Source organism: Ylistrum balloti, unplaced genomic scaffold (genome assembly GCF_031769215.1).
Source record: "Ylistrum balloti isolate Yb309-2 unplaced genomic scaffold, AGI_CSIRO_Ybal_v1 Utg369870, whole genome shotgun sequence".
In the NCBI taxonomy this organism is placed as follows: Eukaryota; Metazoa; Mollusca; class Bivalvia; order Pectinida; family Pectinidae; genus Ylistrum; species Ylistrum balloti.
In genome coordinates this window covers 538,538-559,132 of record NW_026782013.1, presented here as the reverse complement: position 1 = coordinate 559,132, position 20,595 = coordinate 538,538, and the positions used below count along the sequence as shown (strand labels likewise).

Below are 20,595 nucleotides of genomic sequence, written 5' to 3'. Positions count from 1 at the left end.
ATTCTCTTCAGAAATTTCAATAATTCCATCATTTGATCCTAATCTCTAAATGTTGAGATAAATTCTGTTAGATGCCTAGGAATGTGTTAACCGTGTGTATATAAGCTTCTTTTGATTAAGATTAAAAAATCTTACATTATTTGCCACTATAATGGGTAATTCCTCATTGTTCTACACCCAATTTTAAGCGGGTCAGTAGCTATAACCAAGTATAGACCATCTGTTCAATTTCAATGTACTGTAGTAATGCACTCATATAACCTGCAGATTAAAGGTGATTATATAAATCATGATATTTATAATATTGACTACTGTATCTTGTAAATCATTGTTTTGGGGGAGCAGGGATGGTGGGGGTTGGTAAAGGGAAGCAATGGAGTTGGAATGGTGGTGGTGAGGGAGACAGTTCTCAAGTTACCTAGTTTCAGTATTAACAAGTACTTCATAGTGGCTATGATAGACAAATGTATTTGCATCATCGGTTGTTTTCTGGTACTCAGTATCAACATTTTTTCACTATAAATTTAATTTTTTTAAAGATTATCTGGTATCAATAAATGTTTTCTATATAAGTTTAGATACATCTAGATATCTACCAATGATCAAATGTGCATACCTCAGAATTCCATATCTAGTTCAAGTATAGGTGTCACTCTAGTCAGGCTATATCACTTCATCAATTATAAATAGTTCTTTATCCTGGAGTTATCTCCCTTGTTTTAAATGGTTATAATTCTGTAAGTCATGGTAACAAAGGCAATATATCTTCACTAGTTTTTACCCAAGAGTAAAATTTTAATCATCCCAGTCATTTAGCTCTAGCTCACAGTCAGAAATATTTAGTCCCTGATGATTATCAACTGTATAGGAAATATTTAAACATAGCTATACCAATTAACCAAGTGTAGATAGGTAAACTAATTGTTATTCACAAAACAATAAAAAACAGGACCTCACTAGGGAGATCTACAACACAGATCATTGTATTACCATCACTGTAGGAGTAGTGTAACCTACACTCTGTCAAGATCACATTCCACCTCACTTATTTTCATTTTAATGTCATCAGGATGAATTGCAAATTACCAAATGCAGGAGATAATTCTTTCATTGTCTCTCCCACCCCGCCATAATCTTTATTATATGATCTACTTCATGTCAGACTTTTTGTAATCGATGTGTGCAGTCATTTTTTACAAGAACATTTCTGATAATTTTCACATCAGATGCTAATTTCCAAATTACCTGATAAATAGGTCATAGAGGTCAGATGAGTTCTGATACTGGTCTGATAAATAGATAAAAGATATCAGGTTAGGCCCGATACTGACCTCATCAACAGGTCATAGAGGTCAGGAGATGTCAAATACTGACCTGATCAATAGGTCATAGAGGTCAGGTGACTTAAATTCTAACCTGATCAATAGGTCATAGAGGTCAGGTGACTTCCAATACTGACCTGATCAATAGGTCATAGAGGTCAGGTGACTTCCAATACTGACCTGATAAGCAGGTCACGGAGGTTAGGAGACTTCAAATACTGACCTGATGAATAAGGTCATAGAGGTCAGGTGAGGTTTAATACTTGTCAAATTTAGCCATATCTGGGTCATGTATTAATCATAGAAGTAACTAATGTAAGGTCAAATCTGAGAAAAATTGGTTATAAAGGTCATTTGAGGACAAATGCAGGCATTTATATATTTAGGTCATAGAGGTCAGGTGAAGTTCAGTACTGTTAGATCTGCATTATCACTCAGGCCTGTAGACAACAGACAACTTCATTCCTACTCACATTATTTCTCTTTATCACAAATTAAATATCTGTCTTGCATAGCATGACAAAATCAGGTTCAGTATAACAATATGTGCAAATTGATGTTTTTTCTGGGAAAACAATTTGGTGCTGCAATTCAACAATACGGGACATTGATGGAGAAGCTTGAGCTGTTACAAAACACAATTGAACTGTCATATAGAACAACAATCTATAGAGGCATCAAATGGCAAACTCCAGGTCTGTAAAATCACATGTTAGAATTGTAGAAGAGAGGTGTAATCTACTCCAACATGTCAATCTTTACTGCTAATCGTATCAGGATGTATTGATTTACTAAAATACATGCTGTACTACCAGATTCATAAGCAGTCATTTCAGTATTACAGCTTCACTCAGTTCTTTTTCTCTCTTTTGATAAAATTGGTGCTATCATTCTTCCTTGAACAGACAGACAGATTCTATTATTCTATAGAAAGACACAGACTAGGTTCTATTATTATAAGGAAAGACACAGACTAGGTTCTATTATTATAAGGAAAGACACAGACTAGGTTTAATTACTTTTCCACTGACTTGAACTAGATCGTGCTGCTGTGCTCTTGTATTAAAGATGAGTAAGAGGTTGCATAGAGTTCTGTATCAAGATAGATAAAAACTAGCTCTATAATAAAAGAAAAACATCCTTCACCATGAACTCAGAGGTCAAGGTCAATACCTGTAACTCTGAAAAGCAGAAGATAATATCAATGTCATTACTGAGAGCATTAAGTCAAAGTCATGCAAACTTACCTGTAACTTTAGCAAGTGCTTCAGTAGAACCCAGAACATTGGTAGCTTTACAGGTGTACGTTCCGCCATCACCACTGTTAGCTTTATTGATCTTTAATCTTGATCCTCTTCTATTAAAAGGAAAGCAAATACACCAATATTTCATAAGTATTAAGATAATAGTACAGCATTTATCCTTCCCTCTCTATTTAAGCAATTAATGGCAACCTTTATATAATCTGTGGTACATGACCTGCTCTCTATAATTGGCAGTCAGGGAAACGTAACTCTACCCAATATTCTGTATCCATGGTAACATACCCCTCTCTATCAACTGTGATGACATATTGACTCCATCTCTAATTTGCATAGGCAAATCAATTTGTGTAATGTGACTAAACACCTTACTCTGTAACCATGGTAACATAGTCCATCCCACTGTGTAGCTATGGGTATTGACTCAGGCCCATTTACCTCTGTAGAGATTGGGCTATGGTACATTCTCATACTTTGTAGTCATGGGAAGATAACACATCCCAACCTTCTCTATTCTTCAGGTATATGATGGCCCTGCCCCATAATCTACAATCGTAAGAACATTTGCCCAGTCCATACCCTGCCCTCTGTTTAACCGTTGTTGTTCTTGAAAGTGTGCTAACTTACATGTTTATTAAAAAAATGTGCTGCAGCTTTAATGTTTCTTTATTTTATTATAGACGTAACTAAAAATAAAGTTCATGCTTACTTTGATGACTTTATTCGGACTCGCCGGGACCGTATCTCCTGTCCGTCTTTGAACCATGTAAACGCAGCATCAGGCTTTGATGATCTTATTCGACATCGTAATAATATTGGCCTTCCTGTTTTATATTTGCGTACTTTAATTTTTCGAAGAGTTGGTGGTTTACCTGTAAATTATATATAATGAACAATTAACAAAGTTTACCTGTAAATTATATATAACGAATAATTAACTAAGTAACAACATTAGACACTATATATATCACATACATACAAATAATAACATCAGAGGCCTTTTAGTGATTCTTAAGAAATCAAAGAGAGAGAAAAGCTAACTGGACTGATTGGTTGAAGTAATTATATTATAGATGTATGGACGTAATGATATTCTCATAATGTTTGTAATAAGCTAGAGACTGACAAAGATAGTAACAATGATGTAACAATCGATTCTGTCTTGCTGGAAGACAGATAATACTGTTCACGATATATTACACAACCTAGACAGAAAGAGAAATGATGAGAAATATAAACTTCTGTGAACACTGCACTGTCTACACTAATCAATAGGTACTTTTACTTCTAATTAGTAGACAGCTCTATATTGTGTTATATTGTCCCCTCCAACCAACACAGCAATAACAAGCCATTCATTTTCACCTTTAGGTCTGTAACAGAGGTCATTATTTATTTCAATGTTTCTACTAGGTTTCAAACCTGGGACCTCTAGCTTAACAGTCTGATACTAGACCAAGCATGCGTTAGAGAATTTCTCTCTTGTGGCCAATATTTACCCAGATTACATGTCATACAACTTGTTATAATAATACTATCAGAAGCAGTGTATTCAGTATAAACTTTTATTACAGACATGATACTGTCATGACATTGATAAAGACCCTCTAACTGGTAAGATGACGGGGTCTTGACCGTGTCAGGCCTAAGATGAGGACAATCTAAGTCCATTCAAGGATAAGATAAGGAGATTTCGACTTGTTCAAGTGTAAGATGAGGGAATACTGTCCCCTTTCAGCCATATAACCAGATTTCTACACATATAGTAATAAGATAAGCGCCTTCGAGGATAAAGATAATGGGATCTCAGACCCTCAAGAGAAAAGATGAGGGAATGTTTTGGGTTAAGACCATGAAGTTGTTGAATAATATTTATCAGCCTCACCAATAGCACCTTAAAAAGATTTCTGCTCAGATAGATTCTACAATCTCATCCCAAGGTAGTGCTAAATTGTCTCAGGGACACCAACTGTCAAAATGTGTCTTCTTCTCAAATGATAAAATAGCTGCACCTTATTGAGCTGCCTCCAGGACTGTACTTTCTAAACAGTACGGTTTGATTGGACAGGTCATAAGACAATTATACGTGCATCATTTAACATCATACCATTCATTTTATCAGCAGTAAAATACAGTCTTAGATTTCTATAATAATCCAATAATAACACTGGTGAAGTGTACAGAATATTTCTAGTGTTAGTGGAATAGGCTTGGAAAAATTTGTGGCCAGACGGGGGTTCGAACTCAGGTCTCTCCAAAATCTAGGTAGACAGTCTACCAAATGAACTACTTGGTCACTGCGATTGACACACTCCAATTCCTCTGCATTTCCTTAAGTCAGGGTAGGTCGGATACATGCATGGCCAGAACAGGGTTCAAACTCCAGACCTATGAACTCTAGAAACAGGCTCGACCAATGAGCTATCTGGTCACTGACCATAGACCTAGTCAAGTTCTGCTACAACATTCTATAATATATATATAGTGATATGTCAATGTTCTTTTATTTCTAATAGCAGTGAATCACTGTTATTGGTCAAATCTTAACTGCATCCCCTTCACAGGTAAATTTGAAGCATCATATACATGGATTTACTCCAATCAGTAATAGTACTGACAGTAGTGTTTCATTAAATTGCTGTGATTTATTACTAAACAGGAATGACAGGCCAAGTATTAAACTGTTCCATTGAATATTCCCTGAACCACTTTGGAATCTTCCCAAAACCATAAAAACCTAGCTACAATTAGAATCAATACAATAGACAATGTTGGGACTATTTCAGCAGTTTTCGTGGCTGTATGATGATGTTATTGGCCCTCCCATCTCCCCCGACAACCATAACATTATGCAGAGTCTAGGTTTCACACCAACTCACACATAACACATGACACATTGTCAAAATTTGCTGTGCTGCAAATTCCTGGGTTTGATTTCTTGAATAGCCTTCATCCTATTGTAACAACAATCCAGATATTGCATGTGTCAGCAAATCAAAAGCAAACGGTAACCTTATAGCTGACAGCTGAACTATTCAGTTACCCCTCCTAAATCATTTGGAATAAAGGTTCTTCCACACCAATGATGTACCAATGTCTTAAACTTTACCATAAAAATCTTCTCAAAATACTCCAATCTAAATGTCAATTAACTGAAACAGAAACGGCATCAAGATGTCCTTTATGTTTTATTAAAGCTCTGTATTCTAATCTCCATTAAGCTAACTTTATTGTATTTTTTTTCTTCCACTGTCTGGTTAAAAAGTACTGACTTGACATAAAGTAGTTTGAATCTGAATCCTACACACTTAAAAGCTCCTTCAGTAAAGAACTAAAATTCAGATTGTTATGTTAGCATTTTATTACACAACTCTGTAATACCAGTGTTCTACCTAGCATGCTTTGGTAAGGAGACAGACTGTTTCAGAGTGAGAGAGTGTGTGGGTAATATCAGAGAGTTACCAGCATGCTTTGGTAAGGTTTGGTAAGGAGACAGACTGTTTCAGGATGAGAGTAATATCAGAGAGTTACCAGCATGCTTTGGTAAGGTTTGGTAAGGAGACAGACTGTTTCAGGATGAGAGTAATATCAGAGAGTTACCAGCATGCTTTGGTAAAGAGACAGACTGTTTCAGAGTGACTGTAATACCAGAGTTCTACACAGCATGCCTTGGTTCTCATTGGTTCTGAAAAGTTGTGACTTGGTTCTCATTGGTTCTGTAAAATTGTGACTCAGTTCTCATTGGTTTTGTAAAATTGTGAATTGTGACTTGGTTCTCATTGGTTTTGGAAAGTTGTGACTTGGTTCTCATTGGTTCTGTAAAATTGTGACTCAGTTCTAATTGGTTTTGTAAAATTGTGAATTGTGACTTGGTTCTCATTGGTTTTGGAAAGTTGTGACTTGGTTCTCATTGGTTCTGTAAAGTTGTGATTTGGTTCTCTTGTGTGTTTAAAATTGTGTCTTGGTTCTCATTGGTTAAATAAGTTGTGACTCGGTTCTCAATGGTTCTGTAAAGTTGTGATTTGGTTCTCATTGTGTCTGTAAAATTGTTTCTTGATTCTCATTGGTTAAATAAGTTGTGACTTGGTTCTCAATGGTTCTGTAAAGTTGTGATTTGGTTCTCATTGTGTCTGTAAAATTGTGTCTGTGAGGTACCTATTAATTTCCTTCAGAAGGTTTGACTCCTCATTAAATCTCTTCAATAGTAATTCAGAAAGTTGGCAAATATTCTAATGGGTTGTGTATGTACACCATTATTTTTTAATGCACCTATCAGGAAGTGAACCTTCAGCTGTCGAGATATAATGAAATAAAACACATATGTATCCAGAAACATTCCCAGGTAGAAAGGCTATAAAGGGAGGGGTACACACGTAGGCTTATAAGTGAAGAAGGAAAGGTTAGATAATAGCAACCAATGTGTGATTCAAACTCAAGCTAATCAGTCTTATCAAGGGCAAATTTTCTCCACCTAACACTACACACTCTGGAAAATGTAACATATAATTGTATTTTAGTTTTGTGTGACAGGACCATATCTGCAAACATTTCACCAAATATCAAAATGTGTGTGGAATGTTTGTGTAGAGAGCGGGGGTGGTGATCATACACTGTCTACCCGTTCAGGTATAAGCATTGCTAAAACAGGTCTATTAGCCCTCACATTCCCCATTGTACAGTATTTCACTAACATCACACATGTATAGGGTTCTACATAAATAGCAATACAGAATGTCATTGAGGTAGTATATCATACACTACACACATCCACCATGGGACTTTCCTTAAATATCTCTGTATAGCTAGTCATTCATAAAAATATCAAAAATGCAAATAAGATTATAAGCTCGCCCCCACATAATTCATACTGCTTTACCCTAGCGGACAGGTAGAGCTAAAACAGGACACAAATTATTACTTTGAACTTTAAATTTAAAGCAGGAGAATTCCAACAAAGGATCGGCTGTGATGTAATGAAGTGTGGACTGAAGTCTCCAGTAATCTATACAAGCACAACACCATCACAACACCTTAGGAAACAGATCCATCCCGATAATGTTAAACAAAAAGTTGGTGGTTAGCTTACTTTATGATGAATATCTCTTGCTACATTAACACCATAATTGTGATTTGGTTTCCTTCTTGTTGCCCTAGCTTGAACCATATTTAGAAAATAAAACACTGGCAACCTTAATTCTAAGACTCTCTTGTCCATAGCAACATTCTGATTCCCTGTTAACAAAATCTCTCTTGTCCATAGCAATATTCTGATTCCCTGTTAACAAAAACTCTCTTGTCCATAGCAATATTCTGATTCCCTGTTAACAAAATCTCTCTTGTCCATAGCAACATTCTGATTCCCTGTTAACAAAATCTCTCTTGTCCATAGCAATATTCTGATTCCCTGTTAACAAAATCTCTCTTGTCCATAGCAATATTCTGATTCCCTGTTAACAAAAACTCTCTTGTCCATAGCAACATTCTGATTCCCTGTTAACAAAAACTCTCTTGTCCATAGCAATATTCTGATTCCCTGTTAACAAAAACTCTCTTGTCCATAGCAACATTCTGATTCCCTGTTAACAAAATCTCTCTTGTCCATAGCAATATTCTGATTCCCTGTTAACAAAAACTCTCTTGTCCATAGCAACATTCTGATTCCCTGTTAACAAAATCTCTCTTGTCCATAGCAACATTCTGATTCCCTGTTAACAAAAACTCTCTTGTCCATAGCAACATTCTGATTCCCTGTTAACAAAAATTCTCTTGTCCATAGCAACATTCTGATTCCCTGTTAACAAAAACTCTCTTGTCCATAGCAACATTCTGATTCCGATTCCCTGTATTCTGATTCCCTGTTAACAAAATCTCTCTTGTCCATAGCAACATTCTGATTCCCTGTTAACAAAAACTCTCTTGTCCATAGCAACATTCTGATTCCCTGTTAACAAAAATTCTCTTGTCCATAGCAATATTCTGATTCCCTGTTAACAAAATCTCTCTTGTCCATAGCAATATTCTGATTCCCTGTTAACAAAATCTCTCTTGTCCATAGCAATATTCTGATTCCCTGTTAGCAAAAACTCTCTTGTCCATAGCAATATTCTGATTCCCCGTTAACAAAATCTCTCTTGTCCATAGCAATATTTTGGTTACTTCTTTACAAAAACTCTCCTGTCCATAGCAATATTTTGGTTACTTCTTTACAAAAACTCTCCTGTCCATAGCAAGATTTTCATTCTCTATTCACAAGGACAGGATATATTATCCACTGCAACACCTCCCTTTAACCTGGCTGTCCATAGCAACACCACCCTGTCCATAGCAATTTCTAACATCCTGTTCTTAGTAATAATTCGTCCTATAACATATACCCTAGAAGATTCATATTGTTATACCTAACATTTGTAATAGAATATCTTATGTTATTGTGGAACCAGGACTTGAAAATGACAGTTTATATAAGTTATAATTCCACCCCTAAGTACCGTGTGAATTACAAATATATATACAACACCTGGATACCTAGAATATTTTACCTGCAATTTTGTCCACCTGTCTAGCCCACCTGTACAGGTATGTAAACCTGTTAAACATCAACACAATCATCATCATGTTGTGTAACACCACTTAATAATTTTTTTTTTCTCTCACATTACTCCCACATGTAATGATGCATATATTTACAGTAAGGGAAGGCTCCTTTGCCACTAACAAAGCATCACAAACATTTTCACATGTCAACAAGTATGATGCTGATCCTTGTCCAAAGTAAAAAATAATAATCACTTCAACAAATATTGTTTGATGAATATCTTAGAAAATGGATCGGATAACTGACTTCACATATATAAATCTTCTCTATGTCTTAACAGTGTGTTTATCTCCTTAGTCATTCTGCTACAAGGACCTTAAAACTGATCATTAAAAAAACAGTGTTTTTTTTTTAGATTTTTAGCAAAAACCTGAAATATCAAAAGCCCATGGCAATGTTGGAATTTTAGATTTTGTAACAAAATATCTACTATCCAATGTATATCTAAAATGGTTCAGGATGATTAAAATTTTCATTTTTTTATTAATGTAGCAAAACGTTCAGATCATTGATATATTTAGATTTTTAGGTTTTTTAATTTGATAGTTTTAAACACTCTGACGTAGAATTCAAATTGCAATTAAGGATAATTCAGTAAGTAGCCAGTTAGGAACAAAAGCAAGTAGAGAGAACCATATTCACTGCTTTAACCCACTCCCATAACGGATCTTATCTCTCATCATTTATAGATAGAATATTAAAAACTGTTTTGATGATATCAAATATCTCCATATTACCTGATAAAAGTTATACTATAAGTAAGGACATTTGTTTGATAAATTTTACATAACTTATGACTACCATTAATACAAAGTTTTAGTCTAAAACTTTATCTTTAAATTTTTACTTTCACTTAATTTATATGTGACTTTTAATCATTTACAAACAAATTTTTGATATTGTTATATACTGATGACATTTCAAATTTTCAATGGTGTAATAATTATATATACATATATAGAGACATAAATCATAAAGATTATAACAAACACAAGAGCTAAGCATATGAGCTTTCATTGCAACATGTATATTACTTAAGTTATCACAACTATTACTGAATTTTTACTAAGTAAATGTATAGTTTTAAAGTAGTTCATATACCATTTTACTTTTAGTGAGTTCATTAGGTGTATAAATGTTTAGTTAGTGTATTTATCATAAATTATGTATCAATTTTTTTTTGTCATTATATTTAACTTTAATTCACCAACTGACTTGATAACCTAAATAAAATTTACATCCTATTATATAAAAGGCCCGAAGACATGATATTTTAATATCATCAAAAACTGATAAAGGTGTTAATGAAAGTGAGTCCCAGAACACAGACAAAAATGTTGAAAAATCTGGGACAAATTCTAATAATTTACATCTGTATCATGATTTCAGAAAAATCTTCTTGTCATTCAGACGAAATATTTCAGCAGATCTATTTTTAGACAAATTAAGGATGCTAATGTATTCTCAATCTTTCAGTTACAACAATATGTAAATTCTCTGAAGCTGTTACTCTGAAATTTTAAGAATGTTTTATCTCTAGCATGTGTCATTCTTATACCTTGTTATACAGGAAGTGTTTGTATACAATCTTCCTTACAACATATATTGTAAAAATGATTTACCTTTAAAATGAGAATCCTTGAACATGTATATAATCATCATATTATGTAGATGAAAATATGAATTTAACTTTAAAATTCATCACAGTAAAATAGGTTATTTTGTTGTTTGTTTCAATCAAAGTTAAATACGGTTCAAGAAAAAAAATCACAATGTGTTCCTAATTATATTTCAAAATCAACTCTTAAACTACAGAAAGAAAAATATCTTGTATTCTAATTTACCCCTTTGTTTAGCTCCCATTGTTTCCTGAAGCAATGATGCACGTCTGATTTCTGTATATCCTTTTTCAGCTCAGTGGGCAATGGGTTGTAATCTCAATGCAAGTTGCGACTTTCCAGTTAATGTCAGTGGCTGGCTAATTCAGCAGAACATCAGTCTTTTTATAGTACATGTATATTCAACACTGACATACTATCAGATCAATCATTTTACCAAGTGAAGTAAAAACATGATCAACTATTTTTCAGATGAACATTTGAAGTACATATAGCTTGCTTACACAATGTTTTAAGAGACTGCTAAAACTACATGTTTCAGTAATCTAATAATAAAACAAGGATAAACACAAAAGACAGTCTGACAGCAGATATCTGCCCTACTTTGTTCACTTCAAACGTCCACCAACTACTTCAGTATAACTTAACTATATTTAAAAACCAGACAATCAAATTAAAGCAAAAATATTTTCCTAAGAAGAAAAGATCCATTACAATTTCTCAGTTTCTGTTCAAATAGCAAAATTCCAAATCCTATAGGCTTGCATAAACCATGTTCTAAAGTCCCGTTTTTTTAGATTAATGAAATTAAAACAGTGCTAAAGACTCATTAAACAAACTAAGAACCTGATTTTGAATAATTGACAAATGAAAATATCCATGAGACATTAAAGATTTGTCATGATCTGCTGAACCAACAGATTATAACTGGGCTCATTTACCGCTAAATGCCACCAGTTCAACACTTTTGAAATGAATTTTCTAACTTTGGTCCAGTTTCCCTCAAAAGATTTACCTTGCCGACTACTGATGTAATTTGTTTAAAAGATATTTTCTGAAATGTTCGACAAATTCTCTCATGTAACTGATAACCCTAAAGGCAGTATATGTTATTTATATGTCAAATAGTAACATATATCCATTAATACCTATATAAAGAAAGACTTATCAACTATATACTTTACCTTTAATTTACTAGATCAGTGCAATACATACAGTACATACAGAGGGTGGGGCGAGTCACAGCAGTACATACAGAGGGTGGGGCAAGTCACAGCAGTACATACAGAGGGTGGGGCGAGTCACAGCAGTACATACAGAGGGTGGGGCGAGTCACAGCAGTACATACAGAGGGTGGGGCGAGTCACAGCAGTACATACAGAGGGTGGGGTGAGCCACAGCAGTACATACAGAGGGTGGGACGAGTTATAGAATTACATACATAAGGTGGGGCGAGTCACAGCAGTACATACAGAGGGTGGGGCGAGCCACAGCAGTACATACAGAGGGTGGGACGAGTCACAGCAGTACATACAGAGGGTGGGGCGAGTCACAGCAGTACATACAGAGAGTGGGGCGAGTCACAGCAGTACATACAGAGGGTTGGACGAGTCACAGCAGTACATACAGAGGGTGGGGCGAGTCACAGCAGTACATACAGAGGGTGGGACGAGTCACAGCAGTACATACAGAGGGTGGGGCGAGTCACAGCAGTACATACAGAGGGTGGGGTGAGCCACAGCAGTACATACAGAGGGTGGGACGAGTTATAGAATTACATACATAAGGTGGGGCGAGTCACAGCAGTACATACAGTTGGTGGGGCGAGCCACAGCAGTACATACAGAGGGTGGGACGAGTCACAGCAGTACATACAGAGGGTGGGGCGAGTCACAGCAGTACATACAGAGAGTGGGGCGAGTCACAGCAGTACATACAGAGGGTTGGACGAGTCACAGCAGTACAAACAGAGGGTGGGGCGAGTCACAGCAGTACATACAGAGGGTGGGACGAGTCACAGCAGTACATACAGAGGGTGGGGCGAGTCACAGCAGTACATACAGAGGGTGGGGCGAGTCACAGCAGTACATACAGAGGGTGGGGCAAGTCACAGCAACAGCAGTACATACAGAGGGAGGGGCAAGTCACAGCAGTACATACAGAGGGTGGGGCGAGTCACAGCAGTACATACAGAGGGTGGGGCAAGTCACAGCAGTACATACAGATGGTTGGACGAGTCACATCAGTGCATGCAGACACAAGTCACAGTTGTACATACTAAGAAGGGTACAGAGTACTCTGAAGGATCTCAAATATTATTAGGGAGCAAGGTTGTGTGGCTGTACAAATTCCTGTACTTGCTAGGTTTTGTAAAAGGCCTAAAGGAGAGCCCTTGTGTGTAAACTTTTGTGAGGGGCCTAAAACAATCTCTATATGAGAAATTGCCTTAGGGACCTCACTGTACATAGATTTTACCTACATCAACACTACAGTACATGTACAATGCATGGTTCAAAACACTTCTAAGGTCAAGTACCAATGAAACTGCACCCTCGCCTAACTTGTCAAGTGGTGGTCAGTGTTTCTGGAAAACAACTTAATACACTTCAACAAGCATGTATATACCACTTCATATACCTCCTGTCCTCGTGTCCAACAAAAAATAGTGCACAATGTAAATAGTGGTGAACACCATTCCTACCTTTTTTCTCAAGATCTTCCATATTACAATCCTCAGTCAACTTCACAACCTCTACGATTCACAAGAATTGCATAAGTTCAAGTACAAATTCCATATCTATATAAAAGATATTTAATCCTTTTTTGTATAGAAAAATTTAAGTCTTAAGACAAACTACTTCCATGCCTGTCTGTAATATTCTTATGCTGTTTGATCTTGAGAACAAAACTGTGAAATATGTCTAAACTTACACACTGAATGGACACTTTAGGCCTCTAAACACAAAAATGTGAAATTGAAAGAGATATTAGCTCGAAGGTGACTTGACAACTGTAGTCTGATACAGAGCCTCTGTATGGTTGGTGTATCTCTTTTATTGTATAAACTTGAGCTCTAAAAAGAAATTAGACCTGTAATTTTCTAGTCTAATTACTAAATATCTTTTACAAGGAAAATGAAAACCAGTAGTCAAGTTTACTAGTGATTGAAGTACCCATAATTCAGCACGCTGTGGGAGGAAAAGGTTGACTGCTCCACAATACTCTGTTGGCAGCAAATAGTGTGTCTTGTATCATCCCATCCTACTATCAAAAGTAAAAATACACCCATACAAGGTAAGGAAGACACTATAATAGACACACGGGAACAGCCACCATCCCTAATTGTTCAGCAAATATCTTCTTTTATTAATATATTAATCGGTATATCTTGATACTGTATTTAACAATTTGCTTAATAATGAAACTATCATTTACCAACTGTATAAGTTTAAAAACAAAAACTTTCTTATGAAAAAGGTACTTTTATCAAATTCTTTATCTTGCTCGCTCCAAAAGTGCTGGAGGTTACAATAACAGAAAATATTGTGTTAAGATGTACATGAAATGTCAATCTTCCTGTTCAGAGAGAGATAGTAAAAAATTGGCTGAAAAATATTCCATTTGACACGAAATTTAAAGCCATTTTGAAAGTTTTGAACATGAACACACTTCGGCCTGCCGCACTCTATGTAACCATGGGTATCTGATAGCATGGTTACAATTTAGTAATGTCTGAAACAAACTGCTGGAGGCTAGACAAATACATCTCAACTAGTTTGATCTGACTCTACATTGGGGATAGAGTGTATGATACCTGCAGCAACCAAATACAGTGAACACACAGACATTACAAGACCACCTGTTAAAACAAGAAAATGTTTCATCAGATAGCTATGAATCTCTAAACCTCTGTAGTCTGGTTAGTCTCACCAGTGTCTGAATCCGAGTACAATTCTAGGCTAAAGCAGGAACACTCCACACTCAGCCTTAGACTGTGAGCCCAAACAGGATCTGATCTAAGCCCAGGTCAAAGCTGGAATAGAAAAGTTCCATACCCAGACTTCTTAATCTGTGGGCCCTACCACAGTTAGATCTAAGTACAAGTACTGGCTGAAATAGGAAGGTTCCACAGTCAAGCCTGTTCACCCAGACAGAGTCTGGTCTGAGTATAGGTCATGGCTGAAATAGTAAGCTAAGGTTCCAAAATCAAGCCTATGGCCCCACACATGGTCTAATCTGAGTACTGATCCCGGCTGGAATAAGAAGGATCCACAGTCAATCCTGTGGGCCCAGACAGAGTCTGGTCTGAGGACAGGTCCTGGTTAGAACAGTAAGTTAAGATTCCACAGTTAAGCCTGTGGGCCCAGACAGAGTCTGGTCTGAGGACAGGTCCTGGTTAGAACAGTAAGTTAAGATTCCACAGTCAATCCTGTGGGCTCAGACAGAGTCTGGTCTGAGGACAGGTCCTGGTTAGAACAGTAAGTTAAGATTCCTCAGTTAAGCCTGTGGGCTCAGACAGAGTCTGGTCTGAGGACAGGTCCTGGTTAGAACAGTAAGTTAAGATTCCACAGTTAAGCCTGTGGGCCCAGACAGAGTCTGGTCTGAGGACAGGTCCTGGTTAGAACAGTAAGTTAAGATTCCACAGTCAATCCTGTGGGCTCAGACAGAGTCTGGTCTGAGGACAGGTCCTGGTTAGAACAGTAAGTTAAGATTCCACAGTTAAGCCTGTGGGCTCAGACAGAGTCTGGTCTGAAGACAGGTCCTGTTTAAAAAAATAAGCTAAAATATCTAAGTGACTAGGATTATCACCACACATTATTAAGTAGCACTCGACAGTGAAGGTTTTATAAAACACAAACCAAAGAAGACTGTGTATCCTGTGAGATTGATAAGGAGTACCTTAACCTACTTCTCCCTAAATGTATCAAATAAAAATTTTCTGATATTCAATTAAATCTTCAGTTTATCTACAAGTTGGATACAATGTTAGTTTACAATGTTCTTTGTAGGTTTCTAATTGCTCAGATTGTTTCACCAGATGGTTAAACTTCGCACAAGCTGTAAGAAAACCTCAAGATATATGATTTATGTCAAAATCTTTTTAAGACACTTCAAAATTTTATATCATTTTTCTGTGATAACACAAATTCTTCTAAGCTCCTGGACCTGTAGCTGAACGACTTGAAACAATATGGCTACTTAAGGCACTTTACCCAGTGTTATATCTCTTTATGAATAATCATCACCAATTCAGAAACCAATCACAAGACAGTCAAGTAATAAGCACTTGGCTCAAATGGTTAAAATATCATCTTTAAAAAATAGACCCCATTTAACATTGATAAAAAAAGTGTTGAGATTGTTAAGGTATTTAATTACTGGTCTGCTGGAGACTGTATATTGTGGCTGACAGTGAATCACTTTGTGGTGATACATGACAGGGTGCTAACCCACATAATACCCTCTCTCAGACAAGTAAGTCAGGCCAGTTTATTGTGCTCCCTCTTCCTAAACAGCTGCTCAGACCTAACATTTCTGTGATTAAATGTCTTCATGCCTTCAAAGGCACTGTGCTAAAATTGAGATGAAAATGGTTAAATCTTTTGCGGCACTTGTCACAGAGCAGAAATACATCAGGCTTAAAAAACACATTCAAATCAACCACATCAGAGACTGCAACCAGACAAATTTTGCAGGAACGGAATTGAAAATTTTGAAAATCAAATTATTCTATCTTTGAAAGTTTGAAGTTAGGATTGTGTATTGATCTGTGTGTTTGTAGTGTCTGGAAACATGAAGAGACAGGAATGCTGAGAGGGATGTAAATGGTAGCTGGTTAAAGCCAGCTTGTAGAGTCGCTGTGAAATCAATTCTTACTACACCAGTCTGGCTTTGCAACCAAAAGGTCCATGTATGTGCCTGAATGATACCTGGGCTAATGTTGTTGTTTTTCAGGTTAGAAAATGTAATTTCCCCAACCAACAGAGTTCATCACAGTGTTTCCAAAGTACAAGCAGCTCCTCTGGGATAGACAGGAGCAGTTTAACAGCTGTAGCCACTATATACCAAATCTTATTGGAGCTTATCAAGTTTTTGGAATCTATGCAGATACTTCTGAACATCCTAGATTTTAATCCTATCCACCTTGTTTTTTCTCTTGAGACAAACTTCCAAAAATAAACTCTGATTATCAACAACTTTGGTATACCACAAGCTTCATTTCCTTTCTCCCTCCCTCTCTCTCTCCCTCCCTCCCTCTCTCTCTCTCTCTTTCTCTCTCTCTTGCATATTAATTTAATAAAATTGTTGGTACACCAACATGTATCACCTGATAGTAAAATTCAATTTCTGAATTGAATCAATTATATAGCCCCTAGGAAACATCTAACAACCCAGCCCTATCTAGACCTTCCAAACTTTCTGTCTGAAATCATTTACCACGCCAGTGGTACTTGCGGATGTCTCCTTGTGCCAAGCGGGTGTCCATTTCATGGGTCCTCACAGACTTCCATAGCAGTCCAACATGTCCTCCATATTACTGGTCAACAGGTCCACAGAGAGTTTCCAACCACAGGCAAGTGTAAAAATCTTGGGTCCTAACTTATGGAGTTTCCTGATCAATATTCCACCATGGCTAACAGACTTGCCTGTTCCCTTGCCTCATGGGGCCCATTTCCTGAATATTTACGATTCCTTGTTAGAAATATCAATATCCAAGATTTAAAACAGTGTTCTGAATTAATCCCGTGACCAGAACATATAGAAGTCCTGCTACAAGACCATTCAAATCCAGCGCAGCTCAAACCTCCATACAAGGTCTAGGCAAAGCAACAAGCTTTTACAATCTGCCCATGAAATACAACAGCTCAATCAATTCTGACATTTTATGGATTTTTCTACAAACTGCCCTGTGCAGGAAATAAACAACTTTTGAATGATTTTTGAAAAATAATATTTAAGTGCAGATTTAGTATGATGCATGTCAGTCAACTTTATTGACATTGCAATGTGCATGAAGATAAATATTGCTGCACAAGCCAATGAACATGTATTCTCGGGGCCGACATATATGTAATGCACAATTGCTCATGGTTGATTATTGGCCTTACACAATACAAATAATATTCATACAAATTTTACAAAGCACACTGGGTCACACAGTCAGACGATTGTATAATGCACATACATTATGTAGATACGTTTCTGTAGACTTCAATCTATATCTTAATTTAATATAGATTTGATGTCCATATTTCCTGTACAGCAAATGTGTTTGGTCAAATTATACCTTAATAGAATTCCAGGCAGCTACAATGTAAACTTTGAGAAAACAAACCACAATTGTATTTGTGATCATGTTTTATCACTAGCTTCCTCATTATACATGCTCATACGTCTAAATAGAACCTCAAGGAGATTATATGTTGGAGGCCCTGACCACCTACTGGGGACAGTACAGGACCACCTGCATGGCACTGTTCAAATCTATCCAGTATTGTTCACAAAATAAATCATCAAAAACATTAAACAGTATTTATTTAAGAAAGTTGAAGCTTGAGTGATGTTTATTTTTCCACTCCTTTTATGGGTAGAATAATCCAGATGGTCAACAAGAGATGACTAATGGCTATTAGGTAATTTGACAAGTGTACTAAGTCAGTCTATATGTACTTACTAAGCTAGGCTAAATCCCTACTTGGACCTCATGTGTCGGGCCCTAATCACACTGAGACCCTTGTACTCAACACCCACAGGACACAGTGCTTGGCAGTGAGCATATCATGTCGAATACAGAATTTCAAGATCTGCAGTACCTAATCTACAGGTGGTCTTCAACACAATCATTGAAAGTTATCCCATTCCTGGACTGACACAACATTTGGAACAATGTTAAAGAATCAGAGTCTGCAAGAAAGCAATCATAAGGGACCATGGGCTAAAACTAGGTTCAACAGAGGAATATTGTGGTACAACAGGCTAAAACTAGGTCCTACAGAGGAATATTGTGGTACAACAGGCTAAACCTAGGTCCTACAGAGGAATATTGTGGTACAACAGGCTAAAACTAGGTCCTACAAAGGAATATTGTGGTACAACAGGTTAAAACTAGGTCCTACAGAGGAATATTGTGGTACAACAGGCTAAAACTAGGTCCTACAGAGGAATATTGTGGTACAACAGGCTAAAACTACGTCCTACAAAGGAATATTGTGGTACAACAGGCTAAAACTACGTCCTACAAAGGAATATTGTGGTACAACAGGCTAAAACTAGATCCTACAAAGGAATATTGTGGTACAACAGGCTAAAACTAGGTCCTACAGAGGAATATTGTGGTACAACAGGCTAAAACAGAAAATTGTGGTACCGAAGGCTAAAACAGAAAATTGTGGTACAACAAGCTAAAACAGAAAATTGTGGTACCACAGGATATCGTGGGTGCAAGTGCCACACAACCACCATAGGTTTACCATAGAACAATCACAGTCTTCTTATAGAACTATCATAGTGAAGATACTTCAGGATTGGTAAGGGACATCCAAAGCAGTACCACACAGTGTCACATGCTACTACAAGCCACCTGAGGTTCTACAGGAGTAGGATTGTGCTCTACCGACCTGTAATTGGATATAAAATGCTATGACATAACCATTGTATTGCTCCATGAATAACCAGGGTCAATTTGAGGTAGAGTTTCATTGTAGCAGCTGGTGGCTACCTCATTGAACAACATACAGGAGGCCCAACACATACTGTCCATTGCAATTAGGGTAAAGTGTCTTGCCAAGGACCACAATGGCAGACATCAATTTGATTTTTAGCTTCCTAAGAAAGACAAACCACCAAAGGTAGTGATCTTCAAACTTTACCATTGATGTTGTTCACACTGTACAAGCAGGGTATCACAAAAGAAGTGTACAGAACAGGATCCTTCACAACTAAATAGGGCTAAAACGGATCCCTATAGCCCAACAGGACTACCACAATGTTGTGATGATTATGTTAGCATGAATCTGGGGTAGCGCTGTCCCTTCCAGACTAATTACTAGGTTGTGTGTGGTTCTATAATCTATCAGTAATAATAGGTAGTATAAGCTATTTACCACAAGGAGACACCCAAAGTGTTCTGCCATATACCTCATCTCTTGCCAAAATGTTCACTACAATTTAATGATCTTACTCCAAACATTCATATAACAGACACGAAAACTATTTGGATAAACTCAAACCAGCACATGTCCATTCCACATTTAGCATTTTCCCCTTCCTAACGAAAAGTCTAAACACTTTAATCCAAAATTAGAACATCAGATCTGAAGTCCAACCACTTTCACATCATTTTAGAACCACCAACATAGCCTTAATGTGTTGTGGTGTATTCTGTTAAACAGGTGGTCAAAGCTAAGAAATATACCATGCTCACTCCTAACTACCCACCTCCCCATGTTATTTCCGACTGACAGGAATACATTGGTTATCAGACAGCCCTGTTGATCCCTACCTAGCCACTAACCTTTAGGACACTAGAGTGGATTAGGGTGGGAATCTCTCACTTTACCATTCCTATCTCAGATACCTAACCTTTCTAGACACCAGAGTGGATTAGGGTGAGAATCTCTCATCTCGGATACCTAACCTTTCTAGACACCAGAGTGGATTAGGGTGAGAATCTCTCACTTTACCATTCCTATCTCAGATACCTAACCCTTCTAGACACCAGAGTGAATTAGGGTGAGAATCTCTCACTTTACCATTCCTATCTCAGATACCTAACCTTTCTAGACACCAGAGTGGAT

The 20,595-nt window shown here is 36.9% G+C and overlaps 1 protein-coding gene across 1 annotated transcript in view; it reads right to left on the bottom strand.

The window, feature by feature from the left end:
* LOC132545973 (pro-neuregulin-2, membrane-bound isoform-like) overlaps positions 1-20,595 on the bottom strand; it is a 58,365-nt gene that overhangs the window by 25,648 nt on the left and 12,122 nt on the right. Inside the window, exons 2-3 of the mRNA XM_060209656.1 lie at positions 3,294-3,456; positions 2,570-2,679 (exon numbers count right to left, since the gene is read on the bottom strand). Of these exons, the coding sequence (XP_060065639.1) occupies positions 2,570-2,679; positions 3,294-3,456 (273 nt within the window). The remainder of the gene's footprint in view (positions 1-2,569; positions 2,680-3,293; positions 3,457-20,595) is intronic.